We start from the raw sequence: 20,319 nt of genomic DNA on the forward strand, positions 1-20,319 counted from the left end.
GCAAAAACTACTCAGTCCACGCATTTTCAGCACTGAAACTCACATACTGCGCATCTTTAGTAAATACCGACAATAGTTTTTAACACCAAAAGAGGGTTTGCGCTTAAATCTGGCTCTATGTGTCTAAAAACGTGAGACGCAGTGCTCAGGAATGGTTTAAAAAGTGCAAAGGAGAATGTGACACTGTGTCCTAACTACATGTGAGGCAACGCCGCGACACGTGATAAAAGGCATCTGAGTTTTTGTCCTAACCAGCTGCAATGGCAACACGCGACGATTCTATTTTAGAAACGGTTTCTATTTGTCTGCGACGTCGTAGTTGGAACAACAACACATGGCAACAAGTATGGCAATGATAAAGTGTCTAATGTGAGTTTGAATATCATTCTATGTTCCCAGCTTTTTAGCTGTAATGAAAACAACACTGGCTAATTCACCACAAATCTTGAAAATAAATAAATGAACGTTCAAACTGTCAACTCAATGTGAACAAGCAAGTGTATTCTATGACAAAGATTGTTTTAGTCACTCCGTATGTACTTTAAATAATTTTTATATGGTGTAATATTTATAAATTTTACTATGTAACGTACCCATTTCATTGTGTCTGCTGTGGGCTTCTTAAGAGAGCCCGCCCTCACGCTCTTCTGATTGGCTGTGGTTTTTGATTGATTTTGTCGCGTCTCATAGTCGCGTCGCATCTGGTGTGGACAGACAAACTGCTTGTCGCTAGAATCTTGTCGCGTGTAGAGATGTGATGCAATAACGGAAATAACAGAAATAGCCAAACAGCAGAATAGATAGCTACTATTTTTGACATGGAAAAATAAAATAATCGCACTTGGCTATCCGGACACAGCCACTATGAGTTCTTCTTTTGCCATGCAGCCTTCAAATACAACAGGTGCCATGTCAACTTCTGTAAACAAAAGCTTGCAACGCTTACCCCGCCTCCGCGGTCATCTGATTGGTCCACTGTTATGGAACTGACATTGATGAGTGGCGCTGTGTGTAAAAGTTTAAATTATTTTAACTTGACATGGCATTTTAAAAACGTGGCACTCATGTGAGAAAGAAGCAAGACGCGAGTGCAACAGTCATACACATCCGTCTAGCACAGTGGTTTTCAAACCTATCCTGCAGGCACCCCAGCCCTGCACAATTTGTATGTCTCCCTTATCAGACACACCCAATTTAGTTCTTGCAGTCTCTACTAACGAGCTGATGAGTTGAATCAGGTAAATGAGGGAGACACACAAAATGTGCAGGGATGGGGTGCCTCCAGGACAGGTTTGAAAACCACTGCGCTAGCGCATGTTTACATGGAAACAATGGAAACATGCGCTAACAAAACAATGTTTTCTGTAATCCAGGAACATTAGATTTGGATTAAGTTTGACAGACAAAATGAAACAATACTGTCTGTTTACAGCTGGTCAGTTGGTTGTGAGTCTCACATCTGAAACTTAAAGTCCCCCTGAAATCAAAATTTAAGTTTTTTTAGCTTTTAGTATGAATATGTTAGCCTTAATGTTATGAGTAAGCTGGTGTGCTCCAAAACAATGACAAAATTTGCATTTAGGAGATATGAGCATTCAAAACGTACAGTCTCTCACTTCCACTAAAATGGATCACGGATTTTCTTGACATCACATCGCACTTCAGCTTCTCATCAAATCTTCTGTCCAATCAAATGGTGTACATGGTGAATGGCACATAGTGCACTATATAGAGAATAGGGAACGATTCAGACAGTGTAAATATGATTTCCATTGATGCAAATGAAGTCTGTTTTCGCGTTAGTATAACGTGAACCACTACAGCGCGAGCAGTCTGCTCTGGCCCAGGGACACGAGAGCACAGAGCGGATCATATCCATGAGTCGGCTCAGATTACGAAAGGTAACTTATCGGACCCAATTAAATTCCGCACAGAATGCTATATTTTAAAGTGATATAGAGGAGATTAGGAGGATAAACGGTTAGATATTAAAAGGAAACAGAGGTTTTACTGAGTTTAACAGCTCTGGCCGAGCTGTGATATAAAAGTAACACTATTGGCTTTTTTAAAAAAGGGGCAGGGCTGTTCCTGTTTCAGTTGAAATTACGTCAACACATTGAATAATGCTGCACGTTCCAAGACACCTCAGTGGGCCTTTAATAATGGGCATCTTTTTAACAAATGAATGAAAACAAATAGCAGCATTCTTGCACTCACTGTCATTCATCTGAGGGTTTGAATTCTTAATGTAGGCTGAAAACTTTGAGAACACATCAAGACCAGCAGTGTTAGATTCAGGATTGCGAGCTGCCAGCCGTGGGTATCTGTGTTGTAGAGAAGGATGAAGAAGAGGACAGAGAGTAAACATAATGAAACGGAATACAAATACAAGCACAGTGATATATGGAGCCACAGAATGAAGGGAAATAAAGTGCATTAATGAAGACAGTTACTTAGGAGGGCAGAGGGTTTCCTCCAGAAACTCTTCTATCTTGTTGGTGTCCGTCTTCACCTCTGTGCCGTACAGCAGGAAAGGGGGCTGAGCACCAGGGGCCAAATCTTTAAGAATGTCTGGCTTCCTAGTCACAAAACAGAGAAAGAGGAATAGCACTACTTTTGTAAAATGCTGTATGCACACTGTGCACAGTTTGGCAATTTTGTGCATGGATGCAATACCCAGATGACCTATTTCATTTGTCAAAAGCACACTGCTCAAGATTCCACAATGCAATGCACTTAAATTGACCTTCCATTTTTTAGTGTGAATGAAAATCTCTTTTTTTTTTCTTTTTTTTTTTTTTGGATTGGACCATCAATTTTTATTAATGGAATACTGTGACAACAACATAGCATACTGTAACGTTTACCACACTAGATTTTTTTTATTTATTTATTTTTTTTATAATGGGGTGCCAGACAGGATTTCTGTCATTAGTTTAAGTTTGAGATCATTGTGTAAGTCTCAAGTAAAGAAAACATACAAAGATATTGTGTAGTCTAATTTGTCTTACACAAAACCAGTAACTTTATGAGATGAGGATTTTACACCAGCAATCAATGCAATAATACCAACAATAATCACTCTTAAATAGAAAACAACACAACAAGACTCAGATATGGAATTGCATTCAAATCTGTATATTCAAAATTCAACAAATTCAAGTTTCCCAAAATTGACTTTTAGCTAGAGAGGAAAGAAAAAAAAGAAAAAGAAAAATTAGTTCAAAATTGTCCAGCCACAAAATAGGCTACAAAAAAGAAAGAAAATTAGTCCAGTCCAGAAGGCAATCAATTAATCATTAACACTTTACAATAAGGTTCATTTGTTAACATTAGTTAACTACATTAGTTAACATGAACTAATAATGAACTGCACTTATACAGCTTTTATTAATCTTAATTTCATGTTAATTAATGTTAATTTCAACATTTACTAATACATTATTAAAATCTTGTTAACATTAGTTAATGCACTGTAAACTAACATGAACAAACAATGAACAAATGTATTTTCATTAACTAATGTTAACGAAGATCAGTAAATACAGTAACAAATGCATTGCTCATGGTTAGTTCATGTTAGTTAATACATTAACTAATGTTTAACTAATGAGCCTTATTGTAAAGTGTTACCAATTAACCCAAACAATAAATAATCAGCACCAAAAAGAGTTCAAATAGTCAAAAAAAAAAAAAAAAAATCCCCCTATCAAAACTGTCAACAGTTGAGCCAGTTCAGGTTTTGGAACTCCACACTTGCATTACTGTTTTCCATGCAGCGTCTCAACTACTGTCTGCTAGTCACATAATGTCAAGGATACTTTCCTTTGCAAAATCCAGGAAGCGTGATCACAGTAAAACTCTGATGATAAGCACAATTTGCAATGGATAAAACAATGGCTGCAGGACTTCCAGTTTGGCAATGTGAGGTGCAGACGCGTGTCGGCAGAGCTCCCGGCAGTTTCCGATAAAATACAATTTATTAGTGCCATTTAAGCTAACAATCCTTTTCATAAGTGTTAAAGTGGTGCAGTCGCACGGATACAACAAGATGAGTAAGAACAAACAAGTAGCAAATGCCCTGCCAACAACAAGAACCAGTGTAGCTAGCAAGTTAGCCACGATGGCTAGCACAAGGAAGACTGAAGAAGCCTGTTCAGATAATGACGGTGTCTCCATGAGCCAGCTTGTAACGGAGCTAACAAAGCAACAAGCTTTGATAAAAGAGGACATCTCAACTCTGATTCAAGAGTCGATGGTGCCGCTTCAAGCATCGGTTAATGCTTTAACGGAGACTTTGGCAAGCTTCCAGTCCTGCTTGTGTGCTACAGAGACACTCACGGGCGATAACTTCACTGCGCTGGCCGCGGCCGAAATAACTATCAAAACTCTGAAAGAGCAAAACACGACACTTCTGGATCGAGTTGATGACTTGGAAAACCGGTCATGGAGATCAAATCTCAGGATCTTAAGTGTTCCGGAGAACAGCAAGAAAGGCCAGTCTTCAATCAAGTTCGTGTCCGAAATGTTAATGGAAGTCATGTGTCCAGATGTTTTTGAAAAGCCTCCCGAATTGGAACGAGCACACCGATCTTTGGGCCCAAAACCACAGGAAGGCTGACCTCCTCACCCACTGGTTGTGTGTTTTCACAAATTCCAAGAGAAGGAAAAAGCGCTTAGATGGGCCAGACAACACGAGACAAAATACTCTGAGGATCTATCCTGACATACCTGCCGATCTCGCCAGAAAGCGCGCCACTTTTAAAAACGTCAAACAGTTGCTGTACCAGAAGGATGTACGATTCCAGTTGCTTTATCCAGCAAAACTACGAATTCGTTTTGAGGACGAAACTCTGCTTTTCAATACGCCGGATAAAGCTCAGCAGTTCTATGATCAGCGGATTGCCACACGTGAATAAACCTTGATATTATGGCAGCAATATTGTGAATTACAGAAGAGACATGTTGACTACTAGGTAGGCCTAAGACATTACAGTGACTGGAAAACCTATTTTACATTTCAGTATACTCTTTTTTAAGTGCACTTATTTTTAGGGTGGTTTATGTTTCCCTCTGCGTTGACAATTGCAATGGCCTATTTTCATAATTAATTTAGTATGTTATAGATCCTACATTTGATATCAGGGTTAAAACACTTTAAGTGATAGGTCTGTTTTAGGTCTGTTACATAATGCACTTTATTTAAATGTGCTAATCAACAGGTTGCTCAGTAGTATTAATAATGATGAACACCCTTGTCTTCTCACCAAAGAGTTAAAAAGTAAATCAGCATCCCAGCTTATTCCGAAGATTAGAAAAACATGTCAAGAAATTACAGTGGATCCCCAAGAAATTAATTCTACTTTTCAAAAAAAACCTACTCAGATTTATATACTCCCAAATTTCCACATGATGAGGCTTTTATGTCAACATTCCTGGCTCATGTAAACTTACCCTCAGTTAAACAAGATCATAAGAGTAATCTGTATAAAACTTTACAACTTCAAGTGATAGAGGATTCAATTAAAGTCATGCAGAGTGGTAAAGCTTCGGGACCAGATGGGTTTCCTGTCGAGTTCTATAAAAAATTCTCCTCAAAATTGTCCCCTTTACTTCTTAGTATGTTCAATCACTCTCTTGAACAAGCGACATTGCCATCAAGTCTTACACAGGCCCATATCACAGTTTTTTTGAAGCCAGATAAAGACGCCCTGGATTGCAGTTCCTATAGACCGATATCCTTAATAAATGTAGATGTAAAAATGTTATCTGAAATATTGGCCTCTAGAATAGAGCATATAATTCCAGATATTATTTCACAAGACCAGATGGGCTTCATTAAGGGGCGTCACTCCTTCATCAATATTCGAAAACTTCTTAATGTTGTGTATTCTTCTGCGTCAGAGAGTAGTCCTGAAGTGATTATTTCTCTTGACGCAGAGAAAGCATTTGATAGAGTCAAATGGAACTATCTATTTTCTGTGTTAGACAAATTTGGATTCGGCTCAAAATTCATTTCCTGAATTTGCCTATTTTATCATCAACCAAAAGCATCCATAGTCACAAATAAGATATGCTCTCAATATTTCTTTCTTTCCAGAGGCACACGGCAAGGTTGTCCCCTTAGCCCTTTACTATTTATTTTGGCTATAGAGCCACTATCTTCAGTACTCAGATCGTCACAGTCTATTAGTGGTATTAAAAGAATGGGTGTTGAGTATTAAGTTTCTTTATATGCCGATGATCTATTATTATATATAACTAACCCACTGTCTTGTATTTCTGAAATTGTGAAAATTTCGGGGATCTCCCGAATTTGTTAAATTATTTTTGGGCAGCAAATTTACAAAAAGTTGTTTATTGGTTTCAGTCTCCACATACAGATAGGTGTGCAGCGGAGGCTAAATTGTGCAAGTCAACATCACTTGCTGTGCTGATCACAATGAAGTCACCATTCTCAACATAGCAATTCTCCTCAAGCCCAGTAGTAATTACGACTCTTAAAATATATAATCAGTTTAGACAAGTATTTCAACTCACAGACTTTTCCTTGGAAAACCCCATATGCAATAATCATCTTTTCCCAGCTGCCAAGATAGATTCTACTTTCAAGCAATGGCAGCACCTGGGCCTAGTGGAATGCAGTGACTTTTTTATTGATAATATTTTTGCTAATTACAATGATCTTGTTAAAAAATGTAATCTTCAAAACTCTGATTTTTTTCTATATCTTCAAGTTCGTCACTTTATCCAAGCCCACTGCTCTGGGTTTCCTCAACTGTCTTCTGAGTCACGACTGGATTTAGTTCTGACGGTCCCTTCGTACCTTAAGGGATTCATTTAAAAAATATACAACCTGATCATGTCACTCCAAAATATATCAATAAAAAAAAGATCAAAGCTGAATGGGTATAATTGGGAATTGACATATCCGAAGACACCTGGGATAAAGTTGTAGACAGAGTAAATGGGACTTCATCTTGTGTAAGACTCAATCTGATTCAGATGAAAGTTCTCTACCGTATTCATTATAGTAAAACCAAGTTGGCTAAAATGTACCCAAATATAGATGAAACATGTGACCGTTGCAATGCACCAAAGGCAGATCTAGCCCATATGTTCTGGTCATGCTCTAAACTGAGACAATTTTGGTTTTCAGTTTTTGAGATCTTAAACTCAGCTTTTAAATTAAGAATTCACCCTAACCCAATAATGGCTCTGTTTGGTGTCACAGGAGACAATGTTCAAATAACTACAAACCCGATTCCAAAAAAGTTGGGACACTGTACAAATTGTGAATAAAAAAGGAATGCAATGATGTGGAAGTTTCAAATTTCAATATTTTATTCAGAATACAACATAGATGACATATCAAATGTTTAAACTGAGAAAATGTATCATTTTAAAGGAAAAATAAGTTGTTTTTAAATTTCATGGCATCAACACACCTCAAAAAAGTTGGGACAAGGCCATGTTTACCACTTCGTGGCATCCCCTCTTCTTTTTATAACAGTCTGCAAACATCTGGGGACTGAGGAGACAAGTTGGTCAAGTTTAGGAATAGGAATGTTGTCCCATTCTTGTCTAATACAGGCTTCTAGTTGCTCAACTGTCTTAGGTCTTCTTTGTCGCATCTTCCTCTTTATAATGCGCCAAATGTTTTCTATGGGTGAAAGATCTGGACTGCAGGCTGGCCATTTCAGTACCCGGATCCTTCTTCTACGCAGCCATGATGTTGTAATTGATGCAGTATGTGGTCTGGCATTGTCATGTTGGAAAATGCAAGGTCTTCCCTGAAAGAGACGACGTCTGGATGGGAGCATATGTTGTTCTAGAACTTGGATATACCTTTCAGCATTGATGGTGCCTTTCCAGATGTGTAAGCTGCCCACGCACTCATGCAACCCCATACCATCAGAGATGCAGGCTTCTGAACTGAGCGCTGATAACAACTTGGGTTGTCCTTGTCCTCTTTAGTCCGGATGACATGGCGTCCCAGTTTTCCAAAAAGAACTTCAAATTTTGATTTGTCTGACCACAGAACAGTTTTCCACTTTGCCACAGTCCATTTTAAATGAGCCTTGGCCCAGAGAAAACGCCTGCGCTTCTGGATCATGTTTAGATATGGCTTCTTTTTTGACCTATAGAGTTTTAGGCACAATGGATTGTGTTCACCGACAATGTTTTCTGGAAGTATTCCTGAGACCATGTTGTGATTTCCATTACAGTAGCATTCCTGATTGTGATGCAGTGCCGTCTAAGGGCCCGAAGATCACGGGCATCCAGTATGGTTTTCCGGCCTTGACCCTTATGCACAGAGATTGTTCCAGATTCTCTGAATCTTTGGATGATATTATGAACTGTAGATGATGATAACTTCAAACTCTTTGCAATTTTTCTCTGAGAAACTCCTTTCTGATATTGCTCCACTATTTTTCGCTGCAGCATTGGGGGAATTGGTGATCCTCTGCCCATCTTGACTTCTGAAAGACACTGCCACTCTGAGAGGCTCTTTTTATACCCAATCATGTTGCCAGTTGACCTAATAAGTTGCAAATTGGTCCTCCAGCTGTTCCTTATATGTACATTTAACTTTTCTGGCTTCTTATTGCTACCTGTCCCAACTTTTTTTATGTGTAGCTCTTATGAAATCCAAAACAAGCCAATATTTGGCATGACATTTCAAAATGTCTCACTTTCAACATTTGATATATTATCTATATTCTATTGTGAATAAAATATAAGTTTATGAGATTTGTAAATTATTGCATTCCTTTTTTATTCACAATTTGTACAGTGTCCCAACTTTTTTGGAATCGGGTTTGTAAAGATAAAGAGAATGCCTTGGCTTTTGCAACATTAATAGCTAGAAGGAGAATTCTCTTAGAGTGGAAATCACCCAATCCACCCAAATTGTCATTATAGCTTAGTGATCTAATGATGTTTCTAAAAACTGAAAAAAAAATTAAATATTTTCTTAGGGGATCAACCAGAACATTTTACAAAACACCCCTTTAATAAACTATTTTGAGAAGAATGTAATCCTCCCTCTTTAAAGTAACTAGCATTTCAAGTGGAAAGCGCTGCTGAATGTGTGGCTACTCTCACAAATCAAAATAAGTCAACACACAGCCAATTGACATTTATGGAAACAACTTCACCAGCCCAGCAGCCATCCGACTGGGGTGCAGAAGTGGCTGCAGATGCCCCTGACTCAGTAATGCAACTCACGTGGCAACAGCGTAGACAACCACATCAACAACAGCCCTGTGTTAATTGTGGATCTCGTTCTCATTTCACCAGAGCCCAAAACTGTCTAACCCAGGGCCAGACATGCCATAATTGTGGAAAAAAAAATCATTTTGCTAGTGTCTGCCGTTCAGCCCCAACTAAACCACAGATTCGCACCAGCCAGTTCCCACCTGCCATCATCCACAATGTAACTTCAGGTCTTGTGCCATTCAGATCATGCACTGTCACCCTGAATAATGTGAGTGTTCCACTACTTTTGGATACGGGGGCCAGTGTGTCCCCCAGTGGGTTCACTTAAATTGACTGTGCGCTACGGTGCAAAGACATTGCCCTCATTTATCTTCCAAGTGGCCTGCAAAGGAGCAAATTTAATGGGACTGGACTTGTTCACCGTGCTGGGGTTCGCCCGCTGCTATCCTGGCTGTGACCGCAATATGGCAGCAACAGCGGCCAACGCTGTTTGATGGGCTGGGCTGCCTCACCTCATTCATGCACCAGCCTCTCATTGACCATACTGTCAGCCCTGTCATTCAGCCACTACGCCGTATTCCCCTGGCCCTGCGGGAGGGGGTGTCAACGGAACTACAGCGCCTGCTGCGAGCAGGCATCATTGAGCATGTGGATGCGTTGCCCTGGGTCTCAAACCTGGTGGTGGCCACTAAAAAATCTGGTGCTCTGTGCATCTGCTTGTACTTGCGGCAAGTCAATAAGGCAGTTGTTCCAGATAAGTACCCGCTACCAATGACGGAGGAACTCACGGCTCAATTCTATGATTCCACAGTGTTTTCTAAGCTGGACCTAAGAGAAGGCTATCTGCAGGTGCCCCTCCATGCTGACAGCAGAAATCTGACGACTTTTGTGACACATGAGGGAGATTTTCGTTATACTAGGATGGCTTTCGGCCTTAGCTCCGCCCTTTCCTGTTTCCAAAAGGTCATGACCTCTGTGCTAGCGGGAATACCAGGCGTCGTCATCTACCTTGACGACATTGTCGTGCATGGACCCACAATGCACACTCATGATGAGCACCTCAACAGGGTTTTTGATGCACTCAGCAAGCACAGGCTAAATTTAAATGGCGTAAAATGCCTTTTTGCTGTACCCGTCATCGAGTTTGTGGGGTTCAAGTTGTCAACACAGGGCATTTCCCCACTCCAGTCTAATGTGGAGGCCATTCAGTCCATCCCCAAGGCTTCCTTTCTAGGGATGACAGGCTACTACTTAAAGTTTCTGCCTCAGTATTCGGCCACTACTGCCCCACTGCAGCAATTACTCCGGAAAGATGAGCCCTGGGTGTGGACGCAGGCATGTATGGAGGCCGTGCGCGCCCTCAAGGCCCAACTCACTTCACCTCCCATACTTTCACACTTCAGCACCTCCTGTAAAACAATGGTCACCTGCGATGCATCTGCCACAGCCATCGGAACTGTATTGTCACAGGTACAGAAGGCGCAGAAAGGCCTTTGCCTCTCGGGCCCTTAACCCAACAGAGCAACGATATTCAGTGGGTGAACAGGAAGCGCTGACATGCCTATGGGCATGTGAAAGATGGCACCTGTACTTGTATGGCCGCCATTTCACTCTGAGGACAGATCATCATGCCTTAGTGGCACTGCTGGCAAGGTCAGGAACAGGTCACAGACCACTGAGACTACACCGCTGGTATGACCGGCTCCGTCAGTATAATTACAGCCTTCAGTTCACACCAGGTCGTGAAAACATGGTGGCTGACCATTTGTCTCGCTCTGTCCCATCTCCAGAGATAACAGAAGACTTTAGCCCTGAAACAGACATCATCCAGCTGCTACACACACCTCTGCAGTGCGTGGTATCACTACAGGAGCTTAAAACTGCTTCAGAGCAGGACCCTATCTTCTCTCTGTGGAAAAACGGGCAACCTACCTCCCCTGCCCCTCCGACCCCTGACCTGGCCTACTCGTCCTTGGCAGCACCTGCAGATGGATATCTGCAGTGAATTTCATGGGGTTCCCTACAACCAGCGATATCTTGTGGTAGCATATGATTTGCACTCCAAATGGCCAGAACTAACCACCACCAGCTCAGTCACCACTCAAGTCATCGTGAACTTTCTGGACTCACTGTTCTCCCGTTGGGGCCTTCTACAAACTATTACAATGGATAACGGCCATCAGTTCGTCTCAGTAGACTTCTCTTCTTACCTGGAGAACAAAGGTATCCAACAAATCCACACCACCCTTTACCACCCCCAGGCCAATGGGGGAGTGGAACGTTTCCACCAGTCTTTGAAAAATGACCTTAGGGCACACCTGGCACAAGGGTGCTCTTTCAACCAAGTCATTCGCCTGACATTGCTACACTACCAGGCCTCGTGGCATAGCACCACTGGGGTCTCCCCTGCCTTCCTAAAGTTGGGCAGGGAACTCACTTTGCCGCTGGACAGACTCCGCCCCTCCACACCCAAGGGACCCCCCCTTGGGGTTAAAACCCACATCACTCGCCAGTAGCGCCGGATGAAACAGAGATTTGACAGGCTCCAATGTGCCAAAGAGTCAGATATTGCAGTTCAGGACTGGGTGAGAGTTTGCAGACCACACAGGAGGAATAAACTGGCCTCGTTCTGGTCTACCCCCTTGTTGGTTACTCGTCACATTGGCAGGGCATCTTATCTCCTGGAGGATGGTACCCGATGACACGCTAGTCATCTTTGTAAAGTAGCTGCACCTACCCCAGTCTGCCCACAAAGCAGTGGAAATCTGCCACATATCTTCCTCCCACTGGAACGGGAAACCGCAACACCTCAGATTGGCAGGCAAGACTTAGACCCCTCTTTGCCCCCACCCCCTCTTTCCCTTACCCTGCCCTTAACTTCACAGGCCCCACAGTCTCCGGGCCCTTCAGGCCAATGTCAGGACTTTTCCTTCCCACGACCGGTGCATTCCAGATCCCGGCCATGTCACTTGAAAGACTTTGTTGCGACCTTCCATGTTTAAAGAGACCATGGGAGGGAGGGAGGTGGGGGGATGTTGTGTCCACTAGAGGGTGGAAAAGCACTGTTTATGAAAAAGAGAGACTGTTCTGTGATCACAATGCATGTCTGATTGAGCTATGCGTGATTGGTTCTGCCTAGTTCTGTGTGTGTAAGAGTTTGGAGAGTAAGAGTAAACAGAGAGTTGTTCACTGCATGCTTGCCCTGTTGTTTATTCTACACCACACAAGGTTTCAAATGACCAATGCATATGCATTTTAAACACTTACATTATGTTCTTGTTCCGTCCATGCAATAAAAGCACATTCTTGAATTAATTTTAACTGCTCATACGACCCATTTTAGTATGCGCCGGCAGCCAAATGACACTTTAAAATCAATCAGAGCTATAAATGTATATATTAATATTTACAAGTGCTTTAGGCAACAACACCCCGTAATTCACACTTTAGCATGCAAATTTTTCTGCTCGTTTTGGCTTGTGTGATTTTCAGCCTCTGCTTTTCCGCTACACACTGAGGTGCGTGAGTGTATAACGCGCCTCGCCATATACTTTCAGCTAAGAAAAGAAAAATAGCCTACTGCAATTTTCTTGTTATTTTTTTATTGGTTGGGTATTCTACATCATTCGTCAACACACTGCCCACTTCAGTGTTTTTAATAAATGGACAAATCATAAAAAATTTATGCTATCTGTACCTAAATTCTGATTGGGTGGGCAAGGCAGAAGTTTGGGTAGGCTCAGCCCACCTGTGCCCATGCCTAGAGAAGGCCCTGCTGCTAAGTGGTTGTTTCAAGTCGAGCAACATCCCACCAGTCTGTTCCATGGAGCACATTCCTGAGGGTTGCTATTCTTCATCTGAAAGGGGGTGAAGAGCCATGAAATCATAACATTTCTCCAAAAAGATCAAAGGATCATTACAGTTTTCTAGTCAACCAAATCAAGGAAACTGGATTTTAATGGGCTGTTTCCCCAAAAAACGTCATCTACCTTCAGTGGTAACAGATTCATTTGTGGGATTAAACTCAGAATCACCCAGTCCATAATGAAATGTTAAATTGAGTCACTGTAATCTGGTATTCACCACCAGAGTTTCCACCACAGCAGAAGGGGATGGTGACATACTTGTTTGCACAGAAGCATTTGCTTTCACTGAACTCTGCTGTGATGACTTGAGGGCTTCCTGGTCCAGAGCTTATTTATTAAAATGTTGCGTGCACTGATGGAGTTAGTCCTCTAAATTGCTATTTGAACTTGTCTGAGCAATAAAAGTGTTTATTTGTTGAGTGCATTGATCAGTGGCCTTTTGAATGAGATCCAGAGTATTAGCCATTGGTTCTATGACTGCATTGAAATCCTTCAATACCTCTGTATAACGATTCTTTAGTCAACAATGCAGTAGTTATGCAGTAGTTACTCATAAGCTGTTTTATTTCTGTTGTTTGTTTTGCAGATGCAGTATCCACATTCAAAGTGGAAGTATCTACAGCATGTTTCATCTGTCCAATTTCAGTGAAAAAGGTGTCCTTCAGACTCTGGTATTGTGTTCTGGTTATTTCACTCAATTGCTGAAGTGTCAGAGTGTCTGTGAATCCAGTTACTCCTAATGAGGGCTGAAATGAAGGTGATAATGGGGGTCTGAGATATGAGGTGAATAATGAATGATGAAGTGTGGTTTTATTTGAGTGTATTTTCCTCCTCACAAGTTTAATATTTGAGTCCCATCTGGGGTACCACTTTTATGTAACATAAAAAAAAAAAAATTAAATTCCCCCCAATCAAAAACAGTCAACAGTCAAGTCAAACAGTCATCCACAGCAGGCTGAATTGTACTCACAACTTCTTTTTTAATAGTCTGCTACACACTTTCCAGGACTTTTTAGGCATTAGTACAGTGTATCTGGAAACACATACATACATAAGTATTCACAACCTTTGCTAATTTGTTGAAGCACCTTTGGCACCAATTACAGCCTCAAGTCTTTTTAAGTATGATACTACAAGCTTGGCACACCTATTTTTGGGCAGTTTCTCCCATTCTTCTTTGCAGGACCTCTCAAGCTCCATCAGGTTGGATGCGGAGCATCGGTGCACAGCCATTGTCAGATCTCTCCAGAGATGTTCATTCAGGGTTCAAGTCTGTGCTCTGGCTGGACCACTCAAGGACATTCACAGAGTTGTCCCGTAGCCACTCCTTTGTTAGCTTGGCTGTGTGCTTAGGGTCGTTGTCCTGTTGGAAGATGAACCTTCGGCCCAGTCTGAGGTCCAGAGTGCTCTGGAGCAGTTTTCATCAAGGATGTCTCTATACATTGCTGCATTCATCTTTCCCTCGATCCTGACTAGTCTCCCAGTTCCTGCCGCTGTCATCCCCACAGCATGATGTTGCCACCACCGTGCTTCACTGTAGGGATGGTATTGGCCAGATGATGAGTGGTGACTGGTTTCCTCCAGACATGACGCTTGCTATTCAGGCCATAGAGTTCAATCTTTGTTTCATCAGAAATTTTTCTGTACCCTTTCCCAGATTTATGCCTCGATACAATCCTGTCTCAAAGGTCTACAGACAATTCCTTGGACTTCACGGCTTGGTTTGTGCTCTGACATGCACTGTTAACTGTGGGACCTTTATATTGACAGGTGAGTGCTTTTCCAAATCATGTCCAATCAACTGAAATTATCATAGGTAGACTCCATTCAAGTTGTAGAAACTTGAATGGATGATCTCAAGGATGATCAGTGGAAACAGGATGCACCTTATATTTTGAGTGTCATGGCAAAGACTGTGAATACTTATGTACATGTGATTTTTTTCATTTTTTATTTTTAATACATTTGCAAAGATTTCAAACAAACTTCTTTCACGTTGTCATTATGGGGTATTGTTTGTAGAATTTTGAGGAAAATAATGAATTTAATCCCTTTTGGAATAAGGCTGTAACATAACAAAATGTGGAAAAAGTGAAGCGCTGTGAATACTGTCCGGATGCACTGTATATACAAGGCTAGAGGCTCCCACTCCATCAATCCAGTTCAGGATTTGGAATTACACACTCGCATTACTGTGCATTCACACCGCCGCTGGCGAGAGCGCCAAAGTGACAGGAAGTTGGACGGTGTGGGCATCGAGGAGAGTTGAAGTGAACTTTATGGTAATGAGCTACGACGCGGTTCGGCGGCAACCAATCAAAATGTAGAGGTCCTCCGCTTAAAAGGATTCCAGAGAACGCAGTCGTGTAAACTTTGGTTCCGACCAAACATTAGTTCCCAAGCAAAATGGAGGAGAGGTGGATAATTGCTGTGGCGTGTTTTCCAATAATATACGACGTGTGTCCCTTTTTGCGTACAGGGGCATGAATAAGAAAAATGATGCATGGACCAAGGTGTCTGACATTGTTTGCATGCTATGTCTGAAATTGCATAGCTGTATGCCTATATATTTACTATATACATACATATTATTACTATATAAATTTATAGTTGTATTTAAGCCTAATGACATTTATCATTATTTTCTCCAGCTAAGCAATTTGTTCTCTGCTTTCTCTGGTATCCTCTCAAGTGGAGGACTTTTACATTCCGCTCTCGCTGGAGGCGGTGTGAACGCATAGTTACTGTTTTCCCTGCAGCGCCTCAACGACTGTCTGCTAGTCACATAATGTCGAGAATACTTTCCTTTGCATAATCCAGGAAGCACGATCACAGTAGAATGCCAACGATAAGCACACTTTGCCGCGGATAAAACAATAAATCGCCACAGGAGTCTTCAAGAGACGCTCCGTGAGGTATACTCAATGCCTCCCGGCTGCCGCTGCCATCTTGCCGTGAGTGACGCATGTCATCCAGATAAAGGTAACTAGAGCTGCATTTACACAGCAGGTCTTAATGCTCCATATCCGATTCTTTGGCCAGTATTGTTTTTGGAAGTTACACTAAAATGCAGTTAGCTCAAAAAATATAAGGGCACGCGACAGGTGCTGTTTGAAAGAGCATGATGTATCTGTGTATGTTTAATGCATGCATCTAATTATGGATATTCTGGATTCAACATGTTGAATCGGCGTCGAAGCTTGTCGGTCCGTCAGGCCATCTGATCATTCTAATTGGCTGTTCAGCTACTGCCACCTGCTGGTACGGAAAGGTATTTCATCTTACGCAGGCGCAGAATGGATGTGCAACTTGAATATAGACTGGAAAATAAAGATAATTTGCGTTTATTTTATCTACAGTCATTAGATCTAGAATTCTGAAGTTAAATACAGTAGCAGGTAAGATTACATTTATTTGAATGAATTCGAATATAATGATAATGAGAGAGAGAGAGAGAGAGAGAGAAGCCTACCCAGTGAAGCTTTCGGTTTATAAAAAACAAAAAACACAGCAGTCTCTTTTAAATTAACCGGGCAGAGGTTGAAATTCAGCTGCTGAATTTGTGTGTGTGTGCACGCAATTTCTTTTAAGGAAAAAATAGATAGACGTAAAGTTCCCACCTCAATAATAAAGATGCAAATTTTTAGTGAGAGTGCATACAGGCACGTCTGCTTCATAATACAACATAAAAGCTACCTTTTAGTGAGCAAACGTGCCGCCCTCGCCTTGGAATTCCAAAGGGAATCAGATATGCGTGTTTAGACGTAGGTCGCATGTGCAGATATCATATATGTATCTGATTTAAAACCACATTTGGAAGTGGCTTAGATTGGATGCGAAAAAATCTGATATTGTGCAGATTTTTGTGTTTACATGTGTGCAACAAATCCCGATCTGTGTCAGATGTGAGCCAAAAATCAGATTTTTTTTGTGCCAGTGTAAATGCAGCCTAGGGGCTGGACTAAAGATGTCACCATCTTGATTCGGACATTATAGAACAATGACTGTAGATCCAAAGAATAGTGACATATTTTTGATATTTGTGGATAATGATCACAGATTTATTTCACAGATAAATGATGACTAATAAATGCAGACAGATGAACAATTCATTGCAATTTTTTTATTTATTTCATGATGGCATCGTCATAATCCAGTTACTACTGGATTGAAACAGTAATATGCTAGGTTTCACTGCATATTTGAAATGATAACTTTATTCAACTGCTTTAGGTTTGTGAATGTCTGCATGAGTTGCACAGAATCACTAACCTCTTCATGTCAACAGTAGTCACATTAAAGGTCACACCTTTCAGCCACAGGACCATGAAGAGCCGCTGAGAGAATGGACAGTTCCCAATACTCTGACCATCACTTCCTGCCTACACACACATATACAAACACAGAGAATCACTACAGGTTTCTAAATGACTGTGTAGCCCCAAATTATGCTTACACGTAATCACAAAAAAGTACTTGATTTTTGTTTTTGCAAATTGTACAGAGGCATGGCATGGAATCATATTGTACCCAAATTATGAATGTGAGTTTGCAGTAATTAGATACTTAGACAATTAGTACTTAATTATTTACATCAAGCTTTCTCTGTGACAGCAAGTTAATTCTTCTGAGAGCACATGGATAGCCTATTTAATATATAATCTTATGCATTCAAACAAAAAGAGTATAAAGACAGCATACTTAATGTTTTGGCTAATCAACTGCATTGCTTTTTAAAGATATACATTATTGTAAATTATTACACGGCTCACTGGAATGCTGGACTCTGATTGGTCAGTCACAACATTCCAAGGTGGTTATTTCCCAATAACAACCATTATTAATAGCTACACTGAACAACATACTCCCCATCAGGTAGGACTGCACAATTAATCGAATTTCTAATCACTATTACGATTACGGATGCCACGATTTCATAATCGTTCAAAGCTGCGATTACAAGGAAAAATATCCACTTACATTATTCTTTGTATTTAAGAGGTATGTTTAGAGCAAGTTACGTTGCGAGAGGCGAATCACGACTACTTCAGAATGTAAAAGGTCTAACCCAGCATAAAAGGAGCTACCAGTGAAGTAGGTGTACACTGATATGTCAAACGCACGCGAAACACCAGCACCTGACATTTTTAAAAAGCCGTGTACACAGCCTATATATTTACTCCACGAACTAACTCTACAAACATGGAAAACAGTGAAAGATGGACCGCTCAACCTGACGCTAAGAAGAAAATCCAGCTTGACTTTGAGCGGACCAAGTGAACGTCTCGGTTACAAAGGTAACCCTCGTTCCCTGAAGGAGGGAACGGAGACGTACATCGGACAGACCGACGAACAGGAATCTCGCTAGAGAGGCCAATCTACTTCGAGTGTAACTAAAATGAGCCAATGCACATTGGCATGCAATCATATGCAGCAGCTGCTCGCCTCGCAGCGCGGGTACATAATGAGCAGCAGGTGCGTTGCGTCTTCAGGTTTTCGCTGAGGAGCCGAACCGGTTAGGCGGCAGCATCAGCGGGGTACAACGACTGTGGTGACGGGACATACGTCTCCGTTCCCTCCTTCAGAGAACGAGGGTTACCTTTGTAACCGAGACGTTCCCATTCAGTTGGTCACGTTCGACGTACGTCGGACAGACCGACGAATAGGAATCCCTACCAAAGCGCCACAGGAGCTGCCCCCTTCCAGCGCTCTGTTGTAAGCCACCTGAACCCCCTTGCCTAAGGACGGTGGGACAGGGCTAACACAGAGAGTGTCGATCACTGCTGTTCCCCAAAACCCATTCAGTGAGACTATTGGATAACGCTGGGAAAGCGTACCCTTTCGCTGGGAAAGAAACGCTGCGGAAGCCACATCCTTCCCCGAAGGAGTTCTGTGGAGAAGTACATATGGACTAACCCCGTAGGGCTGTACTATATATGGAAGAACTGGGGTGACTCCAACTCGATGAGAGGTGGGTTCTCCCAGAGGGAAGACACGGGCTTCGTTTAGGAGCAACCGTGGAACTAGACATATGGAATCCCTGTAGGGTCACACATATGGTACCCAGCCTAAACCCGGTTCTCAAGGATACAACGGAGTATAGGCCTAGCGCCAGACGCTCCGCCACGTCGGCTGCCAAAGGGAGATCGGAGGACTCAACAGGGTCTGCCTTGTAGGGACTCTCTGGAGTAAAGGCGCATGTAAACGCAGCAAGCCGACACTAAGCCGGGGCCTCTCCATGTCTCTGACCAGAGGTGAGAACACGGGAGGAGACCGGCTCGACACAAAGGCTATAGAATCTAGCGAACGTGTTAGGTGTCACCCAGCCCGCAGCTCTACAAATGTCTGCCAGCGAGGCGCCACGAGCCAGCGCCCAGGACGATGCGACACCTCTCGTGGAGTGAGCATGCAACCTGAGCGGGCAGGGCACGCCTTGAGCTTGGTAAGCCAAGGTGATGGCGTCCACTATCCAGTGGGCCATCCTCTGCTTGGAGACAGCCTTTCCCTTCTGCTGGCCTCCGTAACAGACAAAGAGCTGGTCTGAGGTCCTGAAGCTTTGGTTTCTGTGTATGTACAGTCGCAAAGCGCAAACTGGACAGAGCAAAGCCAGGGCTGGGTCTGCCTCCTCCGGGGGCAGCGCTTGCAGGCTCACTACCTGGTCCCTGAAGGGAGTGGTAGGAACCTTGGGCACATAGCCAGGCCGGGGTCTCAGTACCAAGTAGCTGTCACCTGGCCCGAACTCAAGGCACGATTCGTCGACCGAAAATGCCTGCAGGTCCCCTACCCTCTTGATGGAGGCCAATGCAACCAGCAGCAAAGTCTTCATAGACAGAATCTTTAAGTCTGCTGACTGCAAGGACTCAAAGGGAGCATTCTGGAATGCTCTTAGCACCAGAGCAAGGTCCCAAGAGGGTAAGGAGGGGGGTTGAGGAGGATTTAACTGTCTCGCCCCCCTAAGGAACCTGACGACCAGGTCGTGCTTACCAACGGATTTGCCATCTATGTGGTCATGGTATGCGGAAATAGCAGCGGCATCTCAATGGCATCTGATCGAGCATCTTCGGGGGTCTTCCCGGCGAGAAGAGCACCACTCGACGAACAGGTTCCGCTTCAAGGCGTAAGCACGTCTTGTAGACGGTGCACGTGCCGAAGTGATGGTGTTAAGTACCTCGGGGGTAAGTCACCTAGAACCTCCGAGTCCCGTCCAGGGACCAGACATGGAGTTTCCAGA

The 20,319-nt window shown here is 42.5% G+C and overlaps 1 protein-coding gene across 2 annotated transcripts in view; it reads right to left on the reverse strand.

Moving 5' to 3' along the window:
- The window catches only part of clic1 (chloride intracellular channel 1), a 40,992-nt gene that overhangs the window by 4,243 nt on the left and 16,430 nt on the right, over positions 1–20,319 (reverse strand). The window contains exons 2-5 of one of the 2 annotated variants that reach the window (XR_007926499.1): positions 17,361–17,470; positions 2,454–2,579; positions 2,218–2,324; positions 947–1,005 (exon numbers count right to left, since the gene is read on the reverse strand). Coding sequence is in view for 1 of the 2 variants with exons in the window: in XM_051872898.1 (XP_051728858.1) it covers positions 2,218–2,324; positions 2,454–2,579; positions 17,361–17,470 (343 nt within the window). In the remaining variant the exon portion in view is untranslated. The remainder of the gene's footprint in view (positions 1–946; positions 1,006–2,217; positions 2,325–2,453; positions 2,580–17,360; positions 17,471–20,319) is intronic. The other variant, XM_051872898.1, reaches the window with a different exon arrangement.

Source organism: Ctenopharyngodon idella, chromosome 19 (genome assembly GCF_019924925.1).
Source record: "Ctenopharyngodon idella isolate HZGC_01 chromosome 19, HZGC01, whole genome shotgun sequence".
NCBI lineage: Eukaryota > Metazoa > Chordata > Actinopteri > Cypriniformes > Xenocyprididae > Ctenopharyngodon > Ctenopharyngodon idella.